This window comes from Hirundo rustica, chromosome 2, assembly GCF_015227805.2.
Source record: "Hirundo rustica isolate bHirRus1 chromosome 2, bHirRus1.pri.v3, whole genome shotgun sequence".
In the NCBI taxonomy this organism is placed as follows: Eukaryota; Metazoa; Chordata; class Aves; order Passeriformes; family Hirundinidae; genus Hirundo; species Hirundo rustica.
The window spans coordinates 52,320,114-52,339,651 of NC_053451.1; the positions used below are offsets into that span (position 1 = coordinate 52,320,114).

General features: G+C 43.8%; 1 protein-coding gene across 1 annotated transcript in view; it reads left to right on the top strand.

The window, feature by feature from the left end:
• Positions 1 to 1,218: 1,218 nt before the first annotated feature.
• The window catches only part of FREM2 (FRAS1 related extracellular matrix 2), a 119,512-nt gene continuing 101,192 nt past the window's right edge, over positions 1,219 to 19,538 (top strand). The window contains exons 1-2 of the mRNA XM_040056611.2: positions 1,219 to 6,367; positions 9,933 to 10,022. Of these exons, the coding sequence (XP_039912545.1) occupies positions 1,219 to 6,367; positions 9,933 to 10,022 (5,239 nt within the window). The remainder of the gene's footprint in view (positions 6,368 to 9,932; positions 10,023 to 19,538) is intronic.

Consider the following 19,538-nt stretch of genomic DNA (forward strand, 5'->3'; position numbering starts at 1 on the left):
GCCATAGTGTTGCTCCACCACTGCAGGATACTGTAAAAGATAATTTTAAAAGAAGGAATAAAAAAATTACACAAATGTCGGGACAGCTTTGTGCTGTCTTTGAATCTCTGTCGTATTTTTGGCTTTCTTAGAAACCTTTCTTAAACCAGCGTGCGGATCACATTTCATAAACAAGAAAGGATGCTAGCAACTGAGAGACACACTGAATCGAAACTCGGAGCGTGCCATCGGGAATTTTAAAAAGCAAGGAACTCCAAGTTCGGGCTCTCATTAATGTGCTTTTAGCTGCAGGCACAAGGTGGCAGAGGTACCATGAGGCTTTCATTCACCGCTTCTGAGACTCGCCGCCTCCGACGGGTGACCCTGGGCACTGACTGGTACCGACTGATGCGTTTTGCCCCCGACATATTTATCCAATATTCTCTGTGGCGCACAGAACCGCGGTGCCCACAGGCAGCTCCCGGGCCCCTTGCCCTCGTGTGACCCGTCCTGCTGTCCCTCGGGCACTTTTGTCTCCCCTCCGTTCCCCGTCGCCCGGAGCCGGCTCTCGGGCAGCCCCGCTCCTGCTGCCGCCGGATCCCGGACGGCATCGCCGCCTCCCCGCGCCCACCCGACACCCCGACGGGAAGGGGAACCGCGAGCACTGCCCGGCGGTGAGTCGGGAACAGCCCGGCCTTCGTTCTGCCCGCGGGGGCCAGGCGGCAGCGGGGACGCTCAGTGCAGGGGACGCTCCCGGGGCTGGCAGAGGCGCGCTCCTACGCCGCGGGACAGCACCGCCGCCCTCCCCCCGACAGGAGGGCTCCCTTCCCGCGGCGGCTGGCGCCAGCAGAGCCACCCGTGCCCACCACCTCCCCGCTCCCGCACCGCGGAGGCCATCCCGCCGGCTGTCCCGACGCCTCTCCTCCGCAACCTGTTGGGCGGCCGAGAGGAGAGGAGGAGAGGAGCGATGGCGAGCCCTGCCCCTCTCGTAACCTGCATGATTGGCACGCAACCCTGCCCAATCGCGCACGGCGGCTTCTCCCCCCGCGGGTGCCCATTGGCTGCTCGGACGGGCGGGGCGGGGCTCCCGGGCCGCGGGTCTCCCCTCCGGAGCGGAGCGCGGCGCGCTCAGAGCGCAGCGTGTGCGCGGGGTGAGCGGCGCCGCGCCGGCGGCAGAACCGGGGCCGCGATTCGGCTGCTGCCGGAGGTTCCCGACGCTTCGCTCCGCCGGCAAGGATGATGCAGCCTCTCCCGGCCGGGCCGCGGCGGATGCTGGCCGGCTTGCTGCTGCTGCTGGCCGGCTGCGCCTGGGCTGGGGCGGCGGAGCCGCCGCCAGGCAGCGGCGCCGCGGTCTCCTCGCCGTGGTCGCCGGAGGCGGCCCCCGTGGTGGTGGCCAACCGCGGGCTGCGGGTGCCCCTGGGCCGCTCCGCCTGGCTGGACCCCGCGCGGGACCTGGTGCTGCAGGTGCAGCCGGGGGACCGGTGCCACCTCACCGTGCTGGACGAGGACCCGCTGTGGCAGCGCCCGGGCCGCCTGAGCCCCCGGCGCTTCCCCTGCGACTTCGGAGCCCGCGAGGTGCAGTACTCGCACCTGGGCGGCCGCAGCCCCGCCCGGGACCGCGTCCGCCTGCAGCTGCGCTACGACTCGCCGAGCCGCTCCCTGGTGCTGCCCCTGGTGCTGGAGGTGGAAGTGCTCTTCACCCAGCTGGAGATCGTCACCCGCAACCTGCCCCTCACCGTGGAGCGCCTGCGGGGCACCAGCAACCCGCTGGACGCCCGCAGCCTGGAGTTCGCCTTCGAGCCCGGCCGGCAGCGCTGCCGGGTGGGGCTGCTGCCGCTGCTGGCCGGGCTGCCCCGCTACGGAGAGATCCTCAACTACCCGCCGGGGGCGACGGGCGGGGCCGGGGAAGCGGCGGGGGGCGGCCCGATGCCCTCCGCGATGTGGGACTGCGAGGAGTTCCTGCGCCTGGGGCTGCGCTACCGGCACACGGCCGCCGGCGGCTCCCCGAACCGCGACCTGGTGCCGCTGGTGGCCGAGCTGCGGGAGGCGGCGGGCGGCGGGGCGCTGCTGAAGCGCGAGTACTTCCAGGTGCTGGTGCGGATCCGCGCCGGGACTGAGAACGTGGCTCCCAAACCCAGCTTCTTGGCTATGCTGATGATGGAGGTGGACCAGTTCGTGCTCACCGCCCTCACACCTGACATGCTGTCAGCTGAGGATGCGGAGTCACCGCCCGACCTCCTGCTCTTCAACATCACCTCTCCCTTTGGTCCTGGACAAGGCCACATGGTCAGCACAGATGACCGGAGCTTACCCGTCACCTCTTTCAGCCAGCGGGATGTGCGGGAGCTGCGCATTGCCTATCAGCCACCCATGGAGGACTCTGATCGGGAGCGGCTCTTTGAGCTTGAACTGGAAGTGTTGGACCCGGAGGGTGCTGCCTCAGAGCCCTTTGCCTTCGTGATCGTGGTGAAGCCCATGAACACCCTGGCACCTGTGGTCACCCGCAACACTGGTCTCGTGCTCTATGAGGGGCAGTCAAGGCCTCTCTCAGGCCCAGGTCCCAGCCCCAACCTGGTGGTCAGTGATGAGGATGACCTCGAGCAGGTGCGGGTGAGTGTGGTGGCAGGGCTGAGGCACGGCCACCTCACTCTCCTGGAGGACACTCCAGGACCTGCTGCCCCTCGTAAACATTTTACAGTGGCTGAGCTAGCAGCAGGCCGAGTCATTTACCAGCACGACGGCAGCGAGTCTCCGCTCAGTGACAACCTTGTGCTGCGGCTGGAAGATGGTGGCTCTCGCCATCGCGTTGAGTTCCTTTTCCCCATTACCCTGGTGCCCACCGATGACCAGCCACCCCTACTCAATGCTAACACAGGGCTTGCCATGGCTGAGGGGGAAACAGTGCCCATCACCACCCGTGCTCTTAGTGCCACTGACATTGACTCACAGGATGCAATCCTGCTCTTCACAGTGGAGTCTGGCCCCATGGCTGGGCAGCTCCTGCTCCGTCAAGCACAACCGCCTCCTGGCTGGGAAGAGGAGGAAGAAGAGGAGGGCTTTTCTTGGAGGAAGGTGCCAGGTGTAGCAGGGAGCTCCCTTATCTATGAAAAGCCAGTGAGAGAGTGGCTGCAACAGGACATTGTGGAAGGGCGACTCTTTTACCACCACTTTGGGGCTCACAGCCCTGGCCCTGGGGTTGTGTTGGACCAGTTCATCTTTAGAGTCCAGGATGACAATGACCCACCCAACCGCTCTGGACCACAGACTTTTGTGATCAGGGTACATCCTGTAGACAGATTAGCCCCAGAGCTCCACAGCAGCAGCAGCCTGCATTTAATAGTTGCAGAGCAGCAGGTGACCCCCCTCCGCAGGAAGCACTTGTGTTACACAGATCAGGACTCTGGGGACCGTGAACTTCGCTACACAGTAATCCAGCCCCCCACTGACACTGACTCCAACCACCCTCCCGAGGCATATGGAGCGCACCTTGGATCCCTCGTGCTGACTGAGGATCACTCTGTGGAAGTTACGCACTTCACCCAAGCCCAGATCAACCATCACAAGATCTCGTACCGCCCCCCACAGGAAGAGCTGGGGGTGGCCCCTCATTTGATTCAGTTCCAGTATCAAGTGCAAGATGCGGCTGGCAATGCAGCCAAAGGGACTTTCACCATCTACCTGCAGCCGGTGGATAACCAGCCCCCCGAAATCACTAATACTGGATTCAGTTTGCCTGAGGGAGGCAGCCATGTCCTTAGTCCCACTGAGCTGGATGCCAGTGACACGGACACTGAACTCGGCCGTCTCAGATTTATCCTGACCCAGGCTCCTCGGTATGGCCAGTTGCAGCTCTCTGGGTACAGTCTCGTTCCAGGAGGTATCTTTGGCCTGGAGGATATCAGACAAGGCAGAGTGGTGTATGTGCACAGCGGAGCTGAGACAAGCAGTGATATCTGCAGGCTTGATGTGAGTGATGGGGTTCATTTTGTGCCCATCACACTGAAAATGAGTGTGCACCCGGTTGATGATGAGGTTCCTACGCTACGATTGCCCCCAGGCACTCTTGGATCCTACCTAGATGTGCTGGAGAATGGTGCTGCTGAAATCACTGCTAATGTAATTCAGGGCACGGATGAGGATACAGATGACTTTATGTTGACCTTCGTTGTAGAGGATCCTCCTCAGCATGGGAGCATCCTGGTTCAAGGGGTGCCTGCAGAGAGATTTTCCCAGAGAGATCTGCTGGATGGTGCTGTGGTATATGCTCACACTGGTGGCGAAATAGGCCTTCTGCCCAAGGAGGATGCTTTCAACCTTACCTTATCTGACCTCTCTGAGAAGTGGCGTGTCAGGGGCAATGTTGTTCAAGGAGTTTCAGTCTTGGTGACCATTCTTCCTGTTGACAGTCAAGCTCCAGAGATTTTTGTGGGGGAGCAGTTCACGGTGACGGAAGGTGACAAACGGGTCATTACTCTTGCTCACCTCAGGGCTGAAGATGTGGATACTCCTAGTGATGATATACTATGCACAATTGTTTCTCAGCCCACATCTGGGTATGTGGAGAACATCTCTCCCGCCCCAGGATCTGAAAAATCCAGGGCAGGTGTAGCTATAAGTGCTTTTACCTTGAAGGACCTCCGTCAAGGGCATATTTTTTATGTCCAGAGTATACATAAGGGCGTAGAGCCTGTTGAAGACAGATTTGCTTTGCGCTGTTCTGATGGCATTAACTTTTCTCAGAGGCACTTCTTCCCCATTGTTATTGTGCCGATCAATGATGAAGAGCCGGAAGTCTTCCTGCGAGAGTTTGTTGTGATGGAAGGCATGAGCCTGGTTATTGATACCCCTATCCTCAATGCAGTTGATGCAGATGTCCCTGCTGATGTGTTAATGTTCACAATCACCAGGCTTCCCAGGCACGGCCACATTGTGAACCAGCTGGTCAACGGAACTGTCCTGGTGGAGAGCTTCACCTTGGATCAGATAACGGAGAGCTCCAACATTCTCTACGAACACGATGACTCTGAGACAAGGGCAGACAGTTTTGAGGTGCAACTCACAGATGGTAAACACACTGTTAGGAAAATGGTACCTATCATGGTCGTTCCTGTAGATGATGAGACGCCCAGAATGGCCATCAATGATGGTTTGGAGATTGAAATAGGGGAAACTAGAACTATTAATAACAGAATATTGAAGGCTACTGATCTTGATTCTGAAGACAAAACCTTGACATATATTATAAGTTACGGGCCAGGACAAGGCCTCTTACAGAGAATAAAGCCTTCAGGTGGAGCTGAAAATATCACCCTGGGAATGAACTTCACCCAAGATGAAGTGGATAGAAATTTGATTCGATATGTGCATTTTGGCCAACAAGGAGTCCGTGATCTTATCAAGTTTGACGTGACAGATGGAATAAATCCTCTCATTGACCGCTACTTTTATGTGACAATAGGCAGCGTTGATATTGTCTTCCCAGATGTCGTCAGCAAAGGAGTTTCTCTGAAGGAAGGAGGAAAGGTAACCCTTACTACTGATTTGCTTAGTACTAGTGACTTGAATAGTCCAGATGAGAACTTAGTTTTCACCATTACCAGACCACCTGTTCGTGGTCATCTTGAATGCACAGATCAGCCTGGGGTACCCATCTCCACTTTCACTCAACTCCTGTTAGCAGGCAATAAAGTCTATTACATTCATACTTCAGAAGACGAGGTGAAAATGGACAGCTTTGAGTTTGAGGTGACTGATGGCTATAACCCTGTGTTTCGTACTTTCAGAATTTCTATCAGTGATGTGGACAATAAGAAACCTGTTGTCACAATCCATAACCTGGTGCTGAGTGAAAATGAATACAAACTGATAACCCCATTTGAACTGACCGTAGAAGACAGAGATACACCTGACGCACTGCTAAAATTTGTCATCACTCAAATACCAGTTCACGGCCAGATCATGTTCAATAACTCCAAAACAGTCACCACCTTCACTAAACAAGATCTGAATGAAAATCTAATCAGCTACAAACATGATGGCTCAGAATCAGTTGAGGACAGTTTCTCTTTCACTGTTACAGATGGCACTCATACTGATTTCTATGTTTTCCCCAACACTGTGTTTGAAACAAGGAAACCTCAGACTATGAAGATTCGAATAATGGCTGTGGACAACAGTGTACCTCAGGTTGTAATAAATAAGGGTGCTCAGACTCTCCGTGTTCTGGCCACAGGTCATATCGGGTTTCTGATTACCAACAAAGTCCTCAAAGTGGAAGACAGGGACAGTTTACATGTTACTCTTAAGATCAAAATCACAGAGGGTCCACGCCATGGCTTCCTGATTCACCTGGGGAAAGGCAACCATAGCATCAGCCAGTTCACCCAAGGTACTACAATACATCACGTGCTTTCTTTAGATCACTAGAAATATTATTTTTTGTGCTAAATTTTATAATGATTGATAGGAGAAACTTTCCAACAATGAATTTATTTCTAATGGCTTCATAACTTTTTACATCTGCTTATTTTTATTACATCTGTGACAGCTTTGAACAGGAATTGTGGTCTGTTGGGTAAACATTGATTAAAGGAGCTTCGTTTCTTTGGAGAGCTTAGTCCAAATAACTGTGATGTGCGCTTCCTGTCAGTCATAGTGATAAAAGTATGGATAACAGAATTGGGCTGTACGTCTTAAGAGACAGTGCTTTCTTTAACCAGTTTTATTTAGAAAATGCTATGGGAACGGCCAAGCTATTATTAACTAATGGCTAGGGTGTCAGTTGCTGTACAGTCTGAACACACCTAACTGTAAAAGCAAAATCATTTCCTCACCAGTGGGAAGTAATATATTATGAGTGCATTTGTTGTCTTAATTGCACAAAGTGTTTGTGGTAAATTAAAAGGTAATGTAAACATTTTAAAATTATGTTAGTGGTACTTTTATTTATATGGATCTAAAACATTTGGTGATATAAATAGGGGAAAAACCACATGTGTCATATATTCTGAAATAAAGCCTCAACCCAAGGCTGTGAAGTAACTTTAACTGAAGTGGGAGCATTAGCTATTCTGTGGAGAATTTTCCATGTTACTTTGCAATGATTTAACAGCTAGTTAACTAACAATGACATTAGGTTTTTTTGCAGCCTTCTGCAGCTGTGGAATGAGCAAACAGCTCCAACAGCATGGACACTCATAGTTAAAGGGGCCCAGCCAGGCTGGGCTGTGTAGGTGGAAAGGCTTGAGGTGAACACTTGCAGTTGGCTGTGTTTCATTTCTCAGAGCCCATACTGGCACATATCCATGTTACAGTCTTGGTGGTAACAATCTGTTCTTGTCAGATATACCAAATTTTTCAAGTAGGCCTGATGAACTTTCCAATGGCTGAAGTCTCTTAAATTTTGCAGTACTAGTACAAATAAGAGGATAAGAGGAGACCAATCTCTGTCCAAACTTTGGGGACCACCACAGTTCCTTAAATGTAAGGCTTCAGCAGTGAACTGTGAGTAATATTGAGAGTGTTGTCAGAATAAATGAGAAACAAAAGAGAAAGGGAGTGAGCAAATAAACAGATTATCACTTCTTTTAGAGGGTTTTCTCTTATATTGAAGAATGTAGAATTATTGAACAGGTGTTCCTTGAAAACAGAGGAACAGTTTGGTTTTTCGAGGGCTGGGAGCACTTGGGAGAGGTACATATTCCATTCCCTCCTGTGCCATGTGGCATACGTTTGCCTGATGACCAGAATGAAAGTGCTACTTGGCTTTGAATTGGCCGTCCAGCCATATGGCATGAAGGCTATCTTGGTATCCTGGGGCTGCCCAAGATGGGTAAGAAGCATACAACCCTGAGGAAAGGTGGGTTTTAAATTAAGCTAGTGAGTAGCCCAAGAAAGTGGTGTAACTTCACAAGTTCCCTGACAGTACTAGCACAAGCACTCTTAATTTGTGTTGAAGAGTGTTTTTAAGAAATACACATTTCTTCAATAATATTGGCCATTGAGAAGGTCATGCTTATCGTGCTCTGAGACAAACGACTGCCTAATGTTCAGGGCAAAAATAAACAAGACCATCTTTTGTCATTCATTATGATCCCGGTGTAAGCGCAGTTTATGCAATGAACTTTGGGAAGCCTCTGCATTGACTATTGGACCTGTTGTTGCACGCTTTCTTTTTATGTTTTGATTTTCCCCTCTCTTTAGGCCTCTTATCCTGTCATGTGACACTTCTTTCAAAATGCTGAATCGTTCCATTTTCATCAACATGTGTGGGTTCTTATGGGGCTTGTAAAACTTCATTAGGGTCTTCCAAATTATGTTGTAAAGGACCTCTTGAGGTCATTTGATCCTATCTCTACTCGAAACTGGGACTACTGGAAGTCAAATGTGGCTGTTCAGGATGTCATGCAAAAAATACTCAAAGTCACATTTCTTGGATTTGTGCCTGTGGTTGTATGAAAAGGGAGCCTGACCACTTTGAGTAGGGTAACAAGATTCATTGTGTGCAAGCAGTGGGAGCAGTCTGGTTTTTCAGATTCTTGTAACTGAAAGAGACGGCAGAGCAATTGTTTAGAACACAGCTTTCTGCCTTATACTAGTGGGGATAATTAAGTTTTTTGAAATAGAAAATTATGCTTGATGTATTTCAAAATTATATTGGAGAATTCCAATATAAAATTAATTTTATCAGACATTGTAGTTACATGGTTATGAATTGTGCTTATAACTTGGAAAGTTTTGATACAGCTAGCACAACCTAATCAGCTGTGGAAGGAAAGCATAGACTTGCTTAAGTTACTCCAAACATGTTCTTAAGGGACAGACAACAGATCATCCTTTGCAATTATTTTGACAAAATTTAGGTCTTTGGATGGCGAGTGCCCTTTTTTTCTTAGGAGGTGGTCCTGGTCCTGCAAACACCAGTTCAAGTGCTTATCTTTATGTGTGCTGGAACCGTGTGTTTTGATAAGGCTACCCACATGAGCAGGTCTGAGTACTTTTGTATTTGCTGGATGAAAGATTTATGTGCTCCACTGGAATGAAGAAGTATTTGTTTGCATCCTCTTTATGGCCCCATGAATTTTTGATCTTTAACTTTCAAACATTTATGGAAGAGATTCTTCAGTTGCATATGTTTCTGATAATGCTCTTAACTTGTTTGTGCTCCGGTTACTTTCGGAACTGAAGATTTTGTGAAGCTCTAACAAAAGTGCTTTTGGCTTCTTTTTACTCATGCATCCATCCTGACATCAGAGAAGTTGGGTGGTACTTGAGCTCCACTTTAATGCGATTAATTTCTAACACTTTTTCTTGAAAAAGCTACCAGACTCGGATTTTTACCAACAGCAATCCTTCAAAGAAAGTGCCAAAAATTAATTTTTATATATATTAACGTTTCTCATCACTACTCAAGGAGACCAGAAAAAACAATATTAATAAATATTTGTTATGCTTTATGGTAACTGCTGGTTCAAATCTGTACATCAGGGTATGGGTTTGTTTCTTACTGAAGTAATTTCTGTTTACTTTAATTGCTTCTATTTGGGTTCTTAAAACAGTCAATCACAGTAACTGTCCTCCACAGTACTTCGCAGGTTGAAGAATGACAGAATCAATATCAATATCCTTGTGGAGGTACACCTCTGTTTAAGAAAATGGACCACGAAAAATATGAAATAGTTCTGACTGTCAAGTCATGTTTTTAAATTTCATTTAATTTCTTTTTGAAAATGCAGCTTAAAAGAAAGAGAGCACTGGGGAGGGGAAAGTAAAGAGAGAGAGAATGAATGATATCTGTAAAACTTCAACACTGTTAATACTGAAATTCCTCAGTTCTGCTGTAGGACCTTGTCCTCTCTCTTGTTGAGGCTACATTATTTGATATATGTCAAGTTTTTCTAAAAAAGTTTCCTACCTTCATAGTTTAAATTCTATTTTTTCCTGACTCTTTCCAGCGGATATTGATGATATGAAGATATGCTATGTTTTACGAGGGGGTGACAATGCCACCAGTGACATTTTTCATTTTTTGGTTGAAGACGGTGGTGAGTACTCCTAAAATCTCAGTTTTTCTTGTGATTTAAAGACAAAGAATTTAATTATGCTTTGGGAGTTGAAGAACATTAAATTTAATTGAGGGAAATCTGTGTTATCTTCTGGAATGTGATTTTTTTATGGCTTTCCTATATTTTGAACTCTTTCTGATGAAGATGAAAAGAGGTGTTGATGAAATGGTATTTGCGCCTAATGAAAAAACCTCGACCTATTCTAGCAAGACAGTGAAATTCTGTAAGTCTGCTCACACAACTGGACTTTCTGTAGTTTTACCTTTGTAATTCCTGTCCAAGCTCTTCACACGTATATTCTCCTAAGTCTGTCTTGATAAACTTTTCATTTATGGTTATTGTCTACTTTTTTAAAGGTTCCAGTTCTAAGACTGTTAATACCAAAACATGTACCTGTTGTGTAGAGTTCAAGTTTTGATTCTATGTACTTAACAGAATCCTCAATGGCTTGTCAAAGGTCTTTGTTAGGTGACTGTTGTGAATTCTCCTGGCTAATACTATTTTCTGAGATTGTGGTGGATGCAAAAGAAAACTATTAAAAAAAAATATTAGCAAGAGAGAAATATGATTTGAGAATTTGAGAAAGAAATATGTCAGGGGTTTTTTGTTTGTTTTAAAAGCATGAAGAAAGAATGGTTTAATGGGTAAACAAAATGCATCAACAGGCTTTTTTTTTTTTTTTCCCATCTGGAGTCTGGCTTAATGTTTATATTCCTAAATATAGATATTCCTGTATGTGGTAACAGGTGTCTAGATTAGCTTACTTTAATGCCTTTTTTAATCTGTGATACATAGCTCTATGAGTAATTTGCAATGAATTTTATTAGTTGATTTAATAATAGACCTCTTAGAAAGAATGCTTCAATTTAGCTGATTGCCAGCTCGTTTACACAGCTTGTGTTACTGCTTCACAAGAAGCGTAGCCAATTAAGAGTATTAAGATCAGTGAACAGGGATGTGTGCTGTCTGTCACAGACTGGACAGTTTTGTCACCACTTAACCATTGCTGGAATGGGATATTAAAACATGTTTTACTATTTATTGTGCTGGACAAAGGAAACACTACCTTTTGAGAGTTTTGGAAATGTCTTTGCAAATCTTTGTGACATTAGAGACCAGGTAGTGACACAAGAGTTTGCAACACTTGACTTATTTTCTATAAATATTTCCTTTTCACTGAGATGTAAGTTAGAGAAGGTTAAAGGTATGTAAAATGGAACATGGGATGCTGTTTTTTCATAGTAATACTTTTTTATGACCGGTGTTACCCCAAGGTGACATTGTTAGTGATTTTCAAGTTATTCTTTTAGTAGATGAAAAGATATTCAGCCTTGAGATTGTTTCAAGGTTTCATGTGATGGGAGTAATTAAAGCTGAGGGAAGCTTGCTCTCAGTGAGCTGTTTAATACTAGTTCTTAAAATTCAGTTGCCCCTCAAGAGACCAACATCTGTGGGACTTGTTTCTGGCTATTTAATACTTCACAGTGGCAAATACGTAGTTAAAGCAAATTGCACCTAATATATTCCAACTTTATACCAAGAAATTTTTTTTCAGTGGAAGGCTTACCTGTCACATCTGTTTCTATTTGGCAGAGTTGTAACAGCCTGTCAATTGTAACAATATGCTATTTTTCAGAATACGAAGGATCATGATAGCAAAATGCTTGTTAATATTTTAGAGCCTTTGGAAGTTTTGACATTATTGTCTTAGACACTGCTTAGCTAGATGGTAAGATGGTTTTTGCTTTCCTGAGGCTGTTCGACAGAAAAATGAGCTGTGTTGCATTTCAGAATATTTCTGATTTTGAAGAGGGTAAAAGCGCATTTAAAATTGATGAAATTGTGATCAAAACATTAGGAGTTGTCTGTCTGAGATATCTCAAATTTATTAACAATGTCTTTAGAATCTGTAACAGATGAAAAATCCAGCAATTTAATCTACTTCTTTTTCCCGCCCTCCTTAGAAAGACTTCAAAGCCAGTCTTTTGCAACTCAGATGTATTTTGGCAGACTTTCAGTTGTGCCAAGGCTATTGTTTAGGGTTTTTTTGATTTTGAGCCAAATCATATTAAGAGACTCCACACAAGAGCTGAGTGAAAGATGGAGCACAGGTGATCAACATCCTTTGTAGAAAGCCACACTTCAGACTTCTATCTCCTGTTTCAATATTTTTGCAGTGGTAACACGTTTGTGCTACCCTACAGTGCCTAATGCTATAAATTAAATAAGTGGGACTTCACTTAAACAGAATTGTGTGGTAGTTCCTGAGTGATCTGGTTCAAATCAAGAAGCATTTCAAAACATGATTCAATGAATAATTATATGTTTGTATAATTCAGCTAATGAAATTTCAAATAACTTGAAAACTCTAAAATAAGTCACATCTTGCAACCCAAGTATTTTATATCTTTTGGGCTTTCATGCCTCAGCAATGGGAACATACAACAGCAGTTCCTGCTCTTTTCATGTGACACGTATTACAAAGTTATTTTTGCCTCAGATCTGTAGTGTTGCCTGTAAAATACCATTCTACACGTCCTGTGATATTTGTTCATAATCTCTGAACTGCAAATAGAAGAAGAGCATGACTTCCTCTAGGTCTGTCTTTTGGTGGCTGATCTGCCATATTCATTATACCATGACTTATGAAAACAAACGCAGAAGCTCTTTTGTCGGCCTCTTAAATGACGATAGTCTGATTGGGGCCTGAGGCTGTTATTTCATGCAATTGCCTGGAGACCAAGAACAAGGAGTCATCAAGCTACTCTGGTGTGAACTTTGTTGTGGATTTGGAATTTTGTTTATCTTCTCACATGCAGTAGTATTTATGGTAAGCAAGTTAGGGCAACAGCAGACTAGGTGGGTAGGTGAGGGGGAAAGAGCCAAGTCAGCCCTCTGCCGGCTCTTGGCCCCTTGCCTGCTCTGCTCCTCGCAGTGGGAGTAAGGTGAGTGCCATGCTGCATACCAGCGTGACCTGGGACCTGAAAGCATGAAATATGGTCCTGGAACAAGGCTGTTTGCTTAGTGGCTGGGGGAGAAAACTGAAGTAGAGACAAATGAAGAGTAGCTTGAGGACTATGGCCAGCTCATAATAAACTTTATGATGATACTAAAGAGAACAGAAGTGGACTCAATATGAAGAGAAAGGAAGTCCATTTAAAAAAGGAAAGCAAGCCCTTAGGACTATAATTAATGAGCAAGAGCATAAGCCTGCTGTATTCATACCAAAATTAGAGGTTTCACTGGGAAGAACTGGTTCAGGTTTAAAGTGCTGAAAGAGTCTTATTGTCAGCATCAATTACCTACGAGTGTATGGCTGCAGAGATTTTCTGGCTCTAAATGGTATTTTTAATAAGAGTAATTAAAAAGTAAAATAAATTGGACACAATTCACCTATTTATGCATGCTAATGCTTTTTAAAGATAGAAAGCATTTTTACATTTCCTGTATAGGGATTTAGCCTCAAGATGGTCTGCTCTACAGTGGGTGAACACATGCATGTCTGTTGTAGAATAAGATGTCTGTTCTTAGAATAAGAAGACTCTGTAGTGTATCAGATGCTGCTGAGTTAGATGTGTGACATTTTGAAAGAAACTATTGTGGTTCATATTAAAAATATACTTTTCACTTTGTTTTGAATTCTTTGTTTTGAATCTTAAAATAATCATGTGGAGACCTTTTGATACCAAAAAAGTGTTATGAGTCCATTTTCACAAAACCTTGAAGAAAGTGTGGAATTTTCTTTTTCACAATGGTTGGCAAATAGTCTCAGTTGAATCACATTCCTCAAGAGTGGCCTCTACATTCCATTAAGAAGGTGGAGAAAAAACTCTTCTTAGCAAGTGCAAGCATGCGACAGTCGTGAATCCTGATGTTTACATTAATAAATTCTTAATTCAGTGGATAATAAAGGAGTGAATGCTACCAGAATGCAGGGAAAGCAGGGTTTTTATTTCTCGTAGGGAGGTAAAATGCAAATCTAGACTGATGGTTGAATTCCTGCATGTATTTCTGGTATGTAAGTTTCAACACTATTGAAAGACTCATTAGATTGTAAAAAAGATGCAGTTGAAAATGCTTGAGCCTTTTAATAAGTGAAAAACACACTTTCAGACTAACTTATATGTGCTGATTTTAAGGAGAAGCTGCAGTTTCTGCAGCAAGTTCATATTACTGGAAGTTTGAGAAAATTATGTGTGTATGGCACTGCATAGAGTTGGTGCTTCAGCTGTGCAAAATGGCACTAATCTGTATGGAATGAAAGTTGACACAGAAATTTGCTCCAGTGCGTTGAGCTCTGGTGCCTACTTCAGAAAACTGCACACTACAATTTTACGCTACATCCCTTATGTGCTGTCTGAGGCATTTTTACTCCTCATGTGAACTGGGCACAAAAAATGCAGTTAAAACTGAAGTCCATTGTTTACCTTCTCTTGATTTTTTACTTGTCTGAGATTCATTATTGCCACGGCAATAAGTCATAATATTTGACTAAGAATATGGATTTAATGCTCAGCTGCCATTCTGTAGAAGATATTTTCTCATGAAAGGTGCTGTTTCAAATAATCTGAAACTGGTTGAACTGGTTGAAGGCAATTTTTTCACCAGATTCTGCTGACTGTGTAGTGTAAAACAAACATACCCCAAAAATGGCACTAAGCGCAAACCCACCCCAGCAAAACCTCCATGCCTCCAGAGGCAGTATCAAGGTGAAATACATTTCTCTGCCCAGCAGCGGGTGTCTGGGGTAGCAGTACTACTGTGGCAGCATGTGGACCGCCTGTTAGAGAGCAGCTATTGTATTCTTTTTTGATTCACATAAGAAAAATCCTTTATTCTGTTTAGGTTTTGTAGATAACTCCAAAATGTTCAAGATCAGGTCATGTAAAGTCAGTGAAGGAATGTTCATCTCTTTTGAATAGTGGTCTGCTCCCAGATCTTTTTAAAAGAAGACCTTGTTCTTGGCCTGCTTGTTACTTGACTGGTGCTCTCATCGCAGTAGTTTGCTGTGTTTGTTCTCCCTCCTTCCCTGTCTGTCTTCTGAAGCTTGGGAAACTGTCAACCAGGATTGCAGCATCCATGGCAGAAACTTCTGTGTTGATCCTTAGTATTTTTTGTTGCAAGAGGCTAGTGCCACACTAGTAATATTTTGCATTACAGTCAGTTCCGTTATATTTTCTTGTTTTGAGTAACAAAATGAGATAACCCTGATGTGGGCCTTTTGGGTCTGGAGCATTCTGAAAAACAACCCCCGATCATGTGAGGGGAAACCCCATTTCCTATTCAGCTTTAATTTGAGCCATAATCTGCCTGTCCCTTACCTAACTTCATCCTCTGCTCAGTGCTTAGGTAGAGTCCGCCAAACTGCTTCTTTAGGACTGCTCTGATATTTTGCAACACCTTGCCTCAAGGGTAGAATAGTTTCAAAGGGGAAGTTATGACATATTCTCATATCTGGTTTTGGAATGTGAGGATCACTAGGGAAACAAGAATTGTTTTATTTCAGGCTCTTTGGGCAGCTTTTCTGACTAAAAGCCAAAGCATCGCAAAGCCAAGGCTCACTAAAACTGGTGATTTACATCATTAGCTAAATCTTACTTAAACTTTTCATTGCAGATCCCTAAATACCTTAACACAGCACTGCATTTTACTGTAATAACATTTGGCTAAATCCCCACTGAAGCAAGAATCTTTCAAAACCAATTCCCTGAAGTTTGCCCTTAAGCCCACTTTATGGGAAAACTTCATAGATTTTTCCCAAACATGTTTATGCAAGAAATTCTGCTAAAGAATCACTATTCCACTGCCTAGAGAAAACTCTCCATTAAGTTTGGAAAATACAGATATTTCATCTGTCAACCTTTGTTTTGCTAAAAAAATAATTTATTTTTAGGAACTTCACCATTCTGGTATGCCTTATTAATTTGTGAGAGAATAATATTGCACCCTTGACTTTAAACTGTAACAGCTGTCAGTGCTCTTTTTCAAAGCCAGAATGCTGATGTGTTTTCCTGGGTGAGCTATAGTAATAATATTGTATCAGACCTTTTGAACTGACTATTTGATAGTTCTTAAAGTTGCAAACTGGTAAAATATGATTGGGAATTATTTGCAGCATCCTTGCTTGACTTCACTTAGGCCATTTAGGCACACCGCTCTTGGCAATACGCATCAGCTACATTTATCTTTGGCTTAAAAATGAGAGCATCACATGATGGTTTGTTTGCCATCATTTGCTAAGTGCTGTATTGGATTCTGGTCACCTGCCAGGCTTGTTGCTGCTGTTTTAAATACTCTAGAATGGTGCCCAAACAATTTTCCACGTCACACTTCTTACTGTAAGTATTACTAGGGGATTTAAATAGTTAGTTTGATACTACAATTTATATTAAACAAAAAAATCAAAATAAACTTTACTGTAAATAAAAAATAAGTTTATGGGGACATTTTTGTGAATGTGGCTGCAAGGTCTCAGCAAAATTAAGTATCTGTGAAAATATACAGGAGTAAGAGATGGGGCCCCTTATGATGGGGCACATAGAAAGTCTGGTACAAGCCTTACTCATCTCAGTAGAAAGATTTTCATTGTCTTCTGTACTAGTTATCATATTGGTCTTCTTGTCCTGTCCAAAATATTAGACTGAAACATGGAAATTACTGAATTTTCCATTTGCAACTTGAATATCACATTATCTTCCAAATATGTACATAGAAAAGGTCTGCTTTTTCTAGTTGAAACAAGATGGCTTTTTGACAGGAATTATGCTAGCTGTGTGATTTGGCAAAAGAATTTTTTTTTGTTTTAATTATTTTAGTTCAAATGATGATTTTATCAAAAAACAAAGCTTTCCCTCTGCTCTGCATCCTGGATTTTTAATAATTTTCTTAAAAAAGCAAAGCAGTGTAATTGAAGGGGTGGGTTTAGATATTGCCTTGGGTTAGTGAAGGAGAGTTACTAACATTTTGGCCTCTTTTGTATTGATTTGCTCTTTGCTGCCCAAGTATATGAGTTCTTAATTACTCTTTGGAATATTGCCTGCACTTGGATGTTCCACTTTCAACTAGGTATTACTGTTACGATGGGAACAAAAAATTCTGTCTCTTTGTTGTTGTTGTTTTTGTTTGTTGTTGTTGTTTGTTGTTAGTTTGTTTGTTTTGGTTTTTTTTGTTGTTGTTTTTGGGGGAGGCAGAATAGTTAGAATAGTTTGTTGTTTTGTTGTGGTAGGGGTTTTTTGGTTTTTTTGGGGTTTTTTTGTTTGTTTGTTTGTTTGTTTGTTTGGTGTTCATTCATCTTCTCTTTTTTCCCCTATATTTCTCCTTTGCTGGGGATACCTGCTATGTTCCACAGAATGAAACGGCTTAAACAGGCCAGTTAGGATCAGTGCCTTCCGGAATAACCCATAGGCTGGTGGTTTAGGTCAGGGTTTAGAGCAGGCAGATAACTGATTGCATTCCAGTTCTCCTTGAGTCAGAGCCAATGGTCTTTTCTTCCGTATGGAATGAGCACCTGGACTGAAGGGGTTGTTGAATAGAAAGGAAATGTCTCAAACACCAATACCTGTTGATAGTATTTTTCTCGTTTCCAACTGAGATCACTTGCTGGGTAATCACACTTTCAAAGAGCAGATACAGTTACAACAAAGTTTACCAGTTTGGCGCTTAACTCTCAATCAAGCTTGTTCTCCTGAGCTGAAAAGTGCCATTGATTTCGTTTGACCTGGTCAGATGAGAGACAAGGAAGGTATAAGGTGGCCTTGTAAGTACTTAACAGGCTTTTTACTTAAAAATAATCCACAATTTAGCTTTTATATTCTTGTGATATAGAATAAGGCTGAGCTAGCAGCAAAAGAAGCATGACAATGAGCAGTAAAATTAGGTCAGAATGCAAGAATTAAAGGGATTAAGGAGACACACTAGGCTTAAGTAGAAGAATTGAGAACTCTCAGTAGTAACGCTGATTGCCAGTGACATGAGAACCTGCAGAAAGACGCTAATTCCTGAAGTGAACTATAATAAGCTTGTGAAATTATCTTGGTAGTCAGTTGGAAATATTTTTGATTTGGATATTCTGAAGAGCTCTAGAGAAAGGACACTGGCTGCTGTCAAGAAATCCTGCTCACAGCTTGTTTAATTTCCTAACTTGTTTTAATCAGGGATTCTAAACAGCCCTCAGGATAAGTTTGGCTTTTATCACTTCACTGGCCAGTTAACTGTGTAGAGTTCTCTAGAGATCCCATACAGGTTCATTTGAGAAGTAAAAAAATGTATGCCAGAAGTTTCTAGATTTCTTTAAAAATTAAGTTGATATTTATACAAAGAGTGATAAAAATCTCTGAAATAAGCAACAGATACATGAAAAACAGTATTCCAACAAGGAAAGTTAGTGAGTATTAATCTATGGAAAGACGGTAAGAATCAAGTTAAATTAAAAATGGAGAAAATATAGTGATGGCATATGTTGTCATCAAAGTTTCGCAATTTGTGCATCTTAATTTACAACATTCTCAGTGGTGCAAGTTTCTGTTTTCCTTGCTAGATATTATAAGGGCAATTCTTGCCTCATCAACCTCTGTGTTTTTTCTGGAAAAATGAAGACAATTATTTTTGTTTCACAAGCCAAAATTTTTCTTGGATACTGTTCAAATTTTCCCTAAAATTATATTACCTGTTATTTATAATTGGCATTGAAGAGTGTTAGGGAGTGTTTTGGTTGACTAGAACTTAACGATGGTGGCAGTAATGTAAAGTGTTTAGGGGTAGGAATCAAGGAAAGGCCAGCAAGGTAGATACCCTGGTGAGAGTCTATTATAGAGCACCCAACCAGGATGAAAAGGCAGATGAAATATTCTATGAGCAGATGTGAGAAGTCTCACATTCACTAGCTCTTGTTCTGAGGGATTTCAGTTTGTAGCATGTCTGCTGTAGGTCCAGTACAGCCAGGAGAGGCAGTGTAAGGAGGTTCCTGGAATGTATGGAAGATAACCTCCTGACACAGCGGGTCAGTGAGCCAGCCAGGGGAGGTGCCCAGCTGGACCTGCTGTTTGTGAGCAGGGAAGAACTGGTGGGAGGCATGGTGGTCGGAGGCTGGTTTGGGCACAGCTATCACAAAATTAATGAGTTTAAAGGAACAGGATCAGTAGGACTGCCACCTTGGACTTCTAAAGGGCAGACCTTGGCCTGTTCAGGAGCCTGGTTGACAGTCTCTTGGGAGATGGTCCAGAAAGGCAGAGGGGGCCAGGAAAGCCTCACATTCTTCAAGAAGGAAATCTTAAAAGTGCAGAATTAGGATGTCCCCATGTGCCAAAAGTAGGGAAGAAGACCAGCTTGCCTGAACAGAGAACTTTGGCTGGAACTTGGGGAACAAAATAGCTTACCTTTGGAAGAAGGGGCAGACAAGTTAGGATAACATGAAGTTACACAGGGAGAAAATTAGAAGTGCCAAATCCCAAGTAGAGCTTAATCTAGCTACTGCCATGAAGTTTCTATTAACACAGT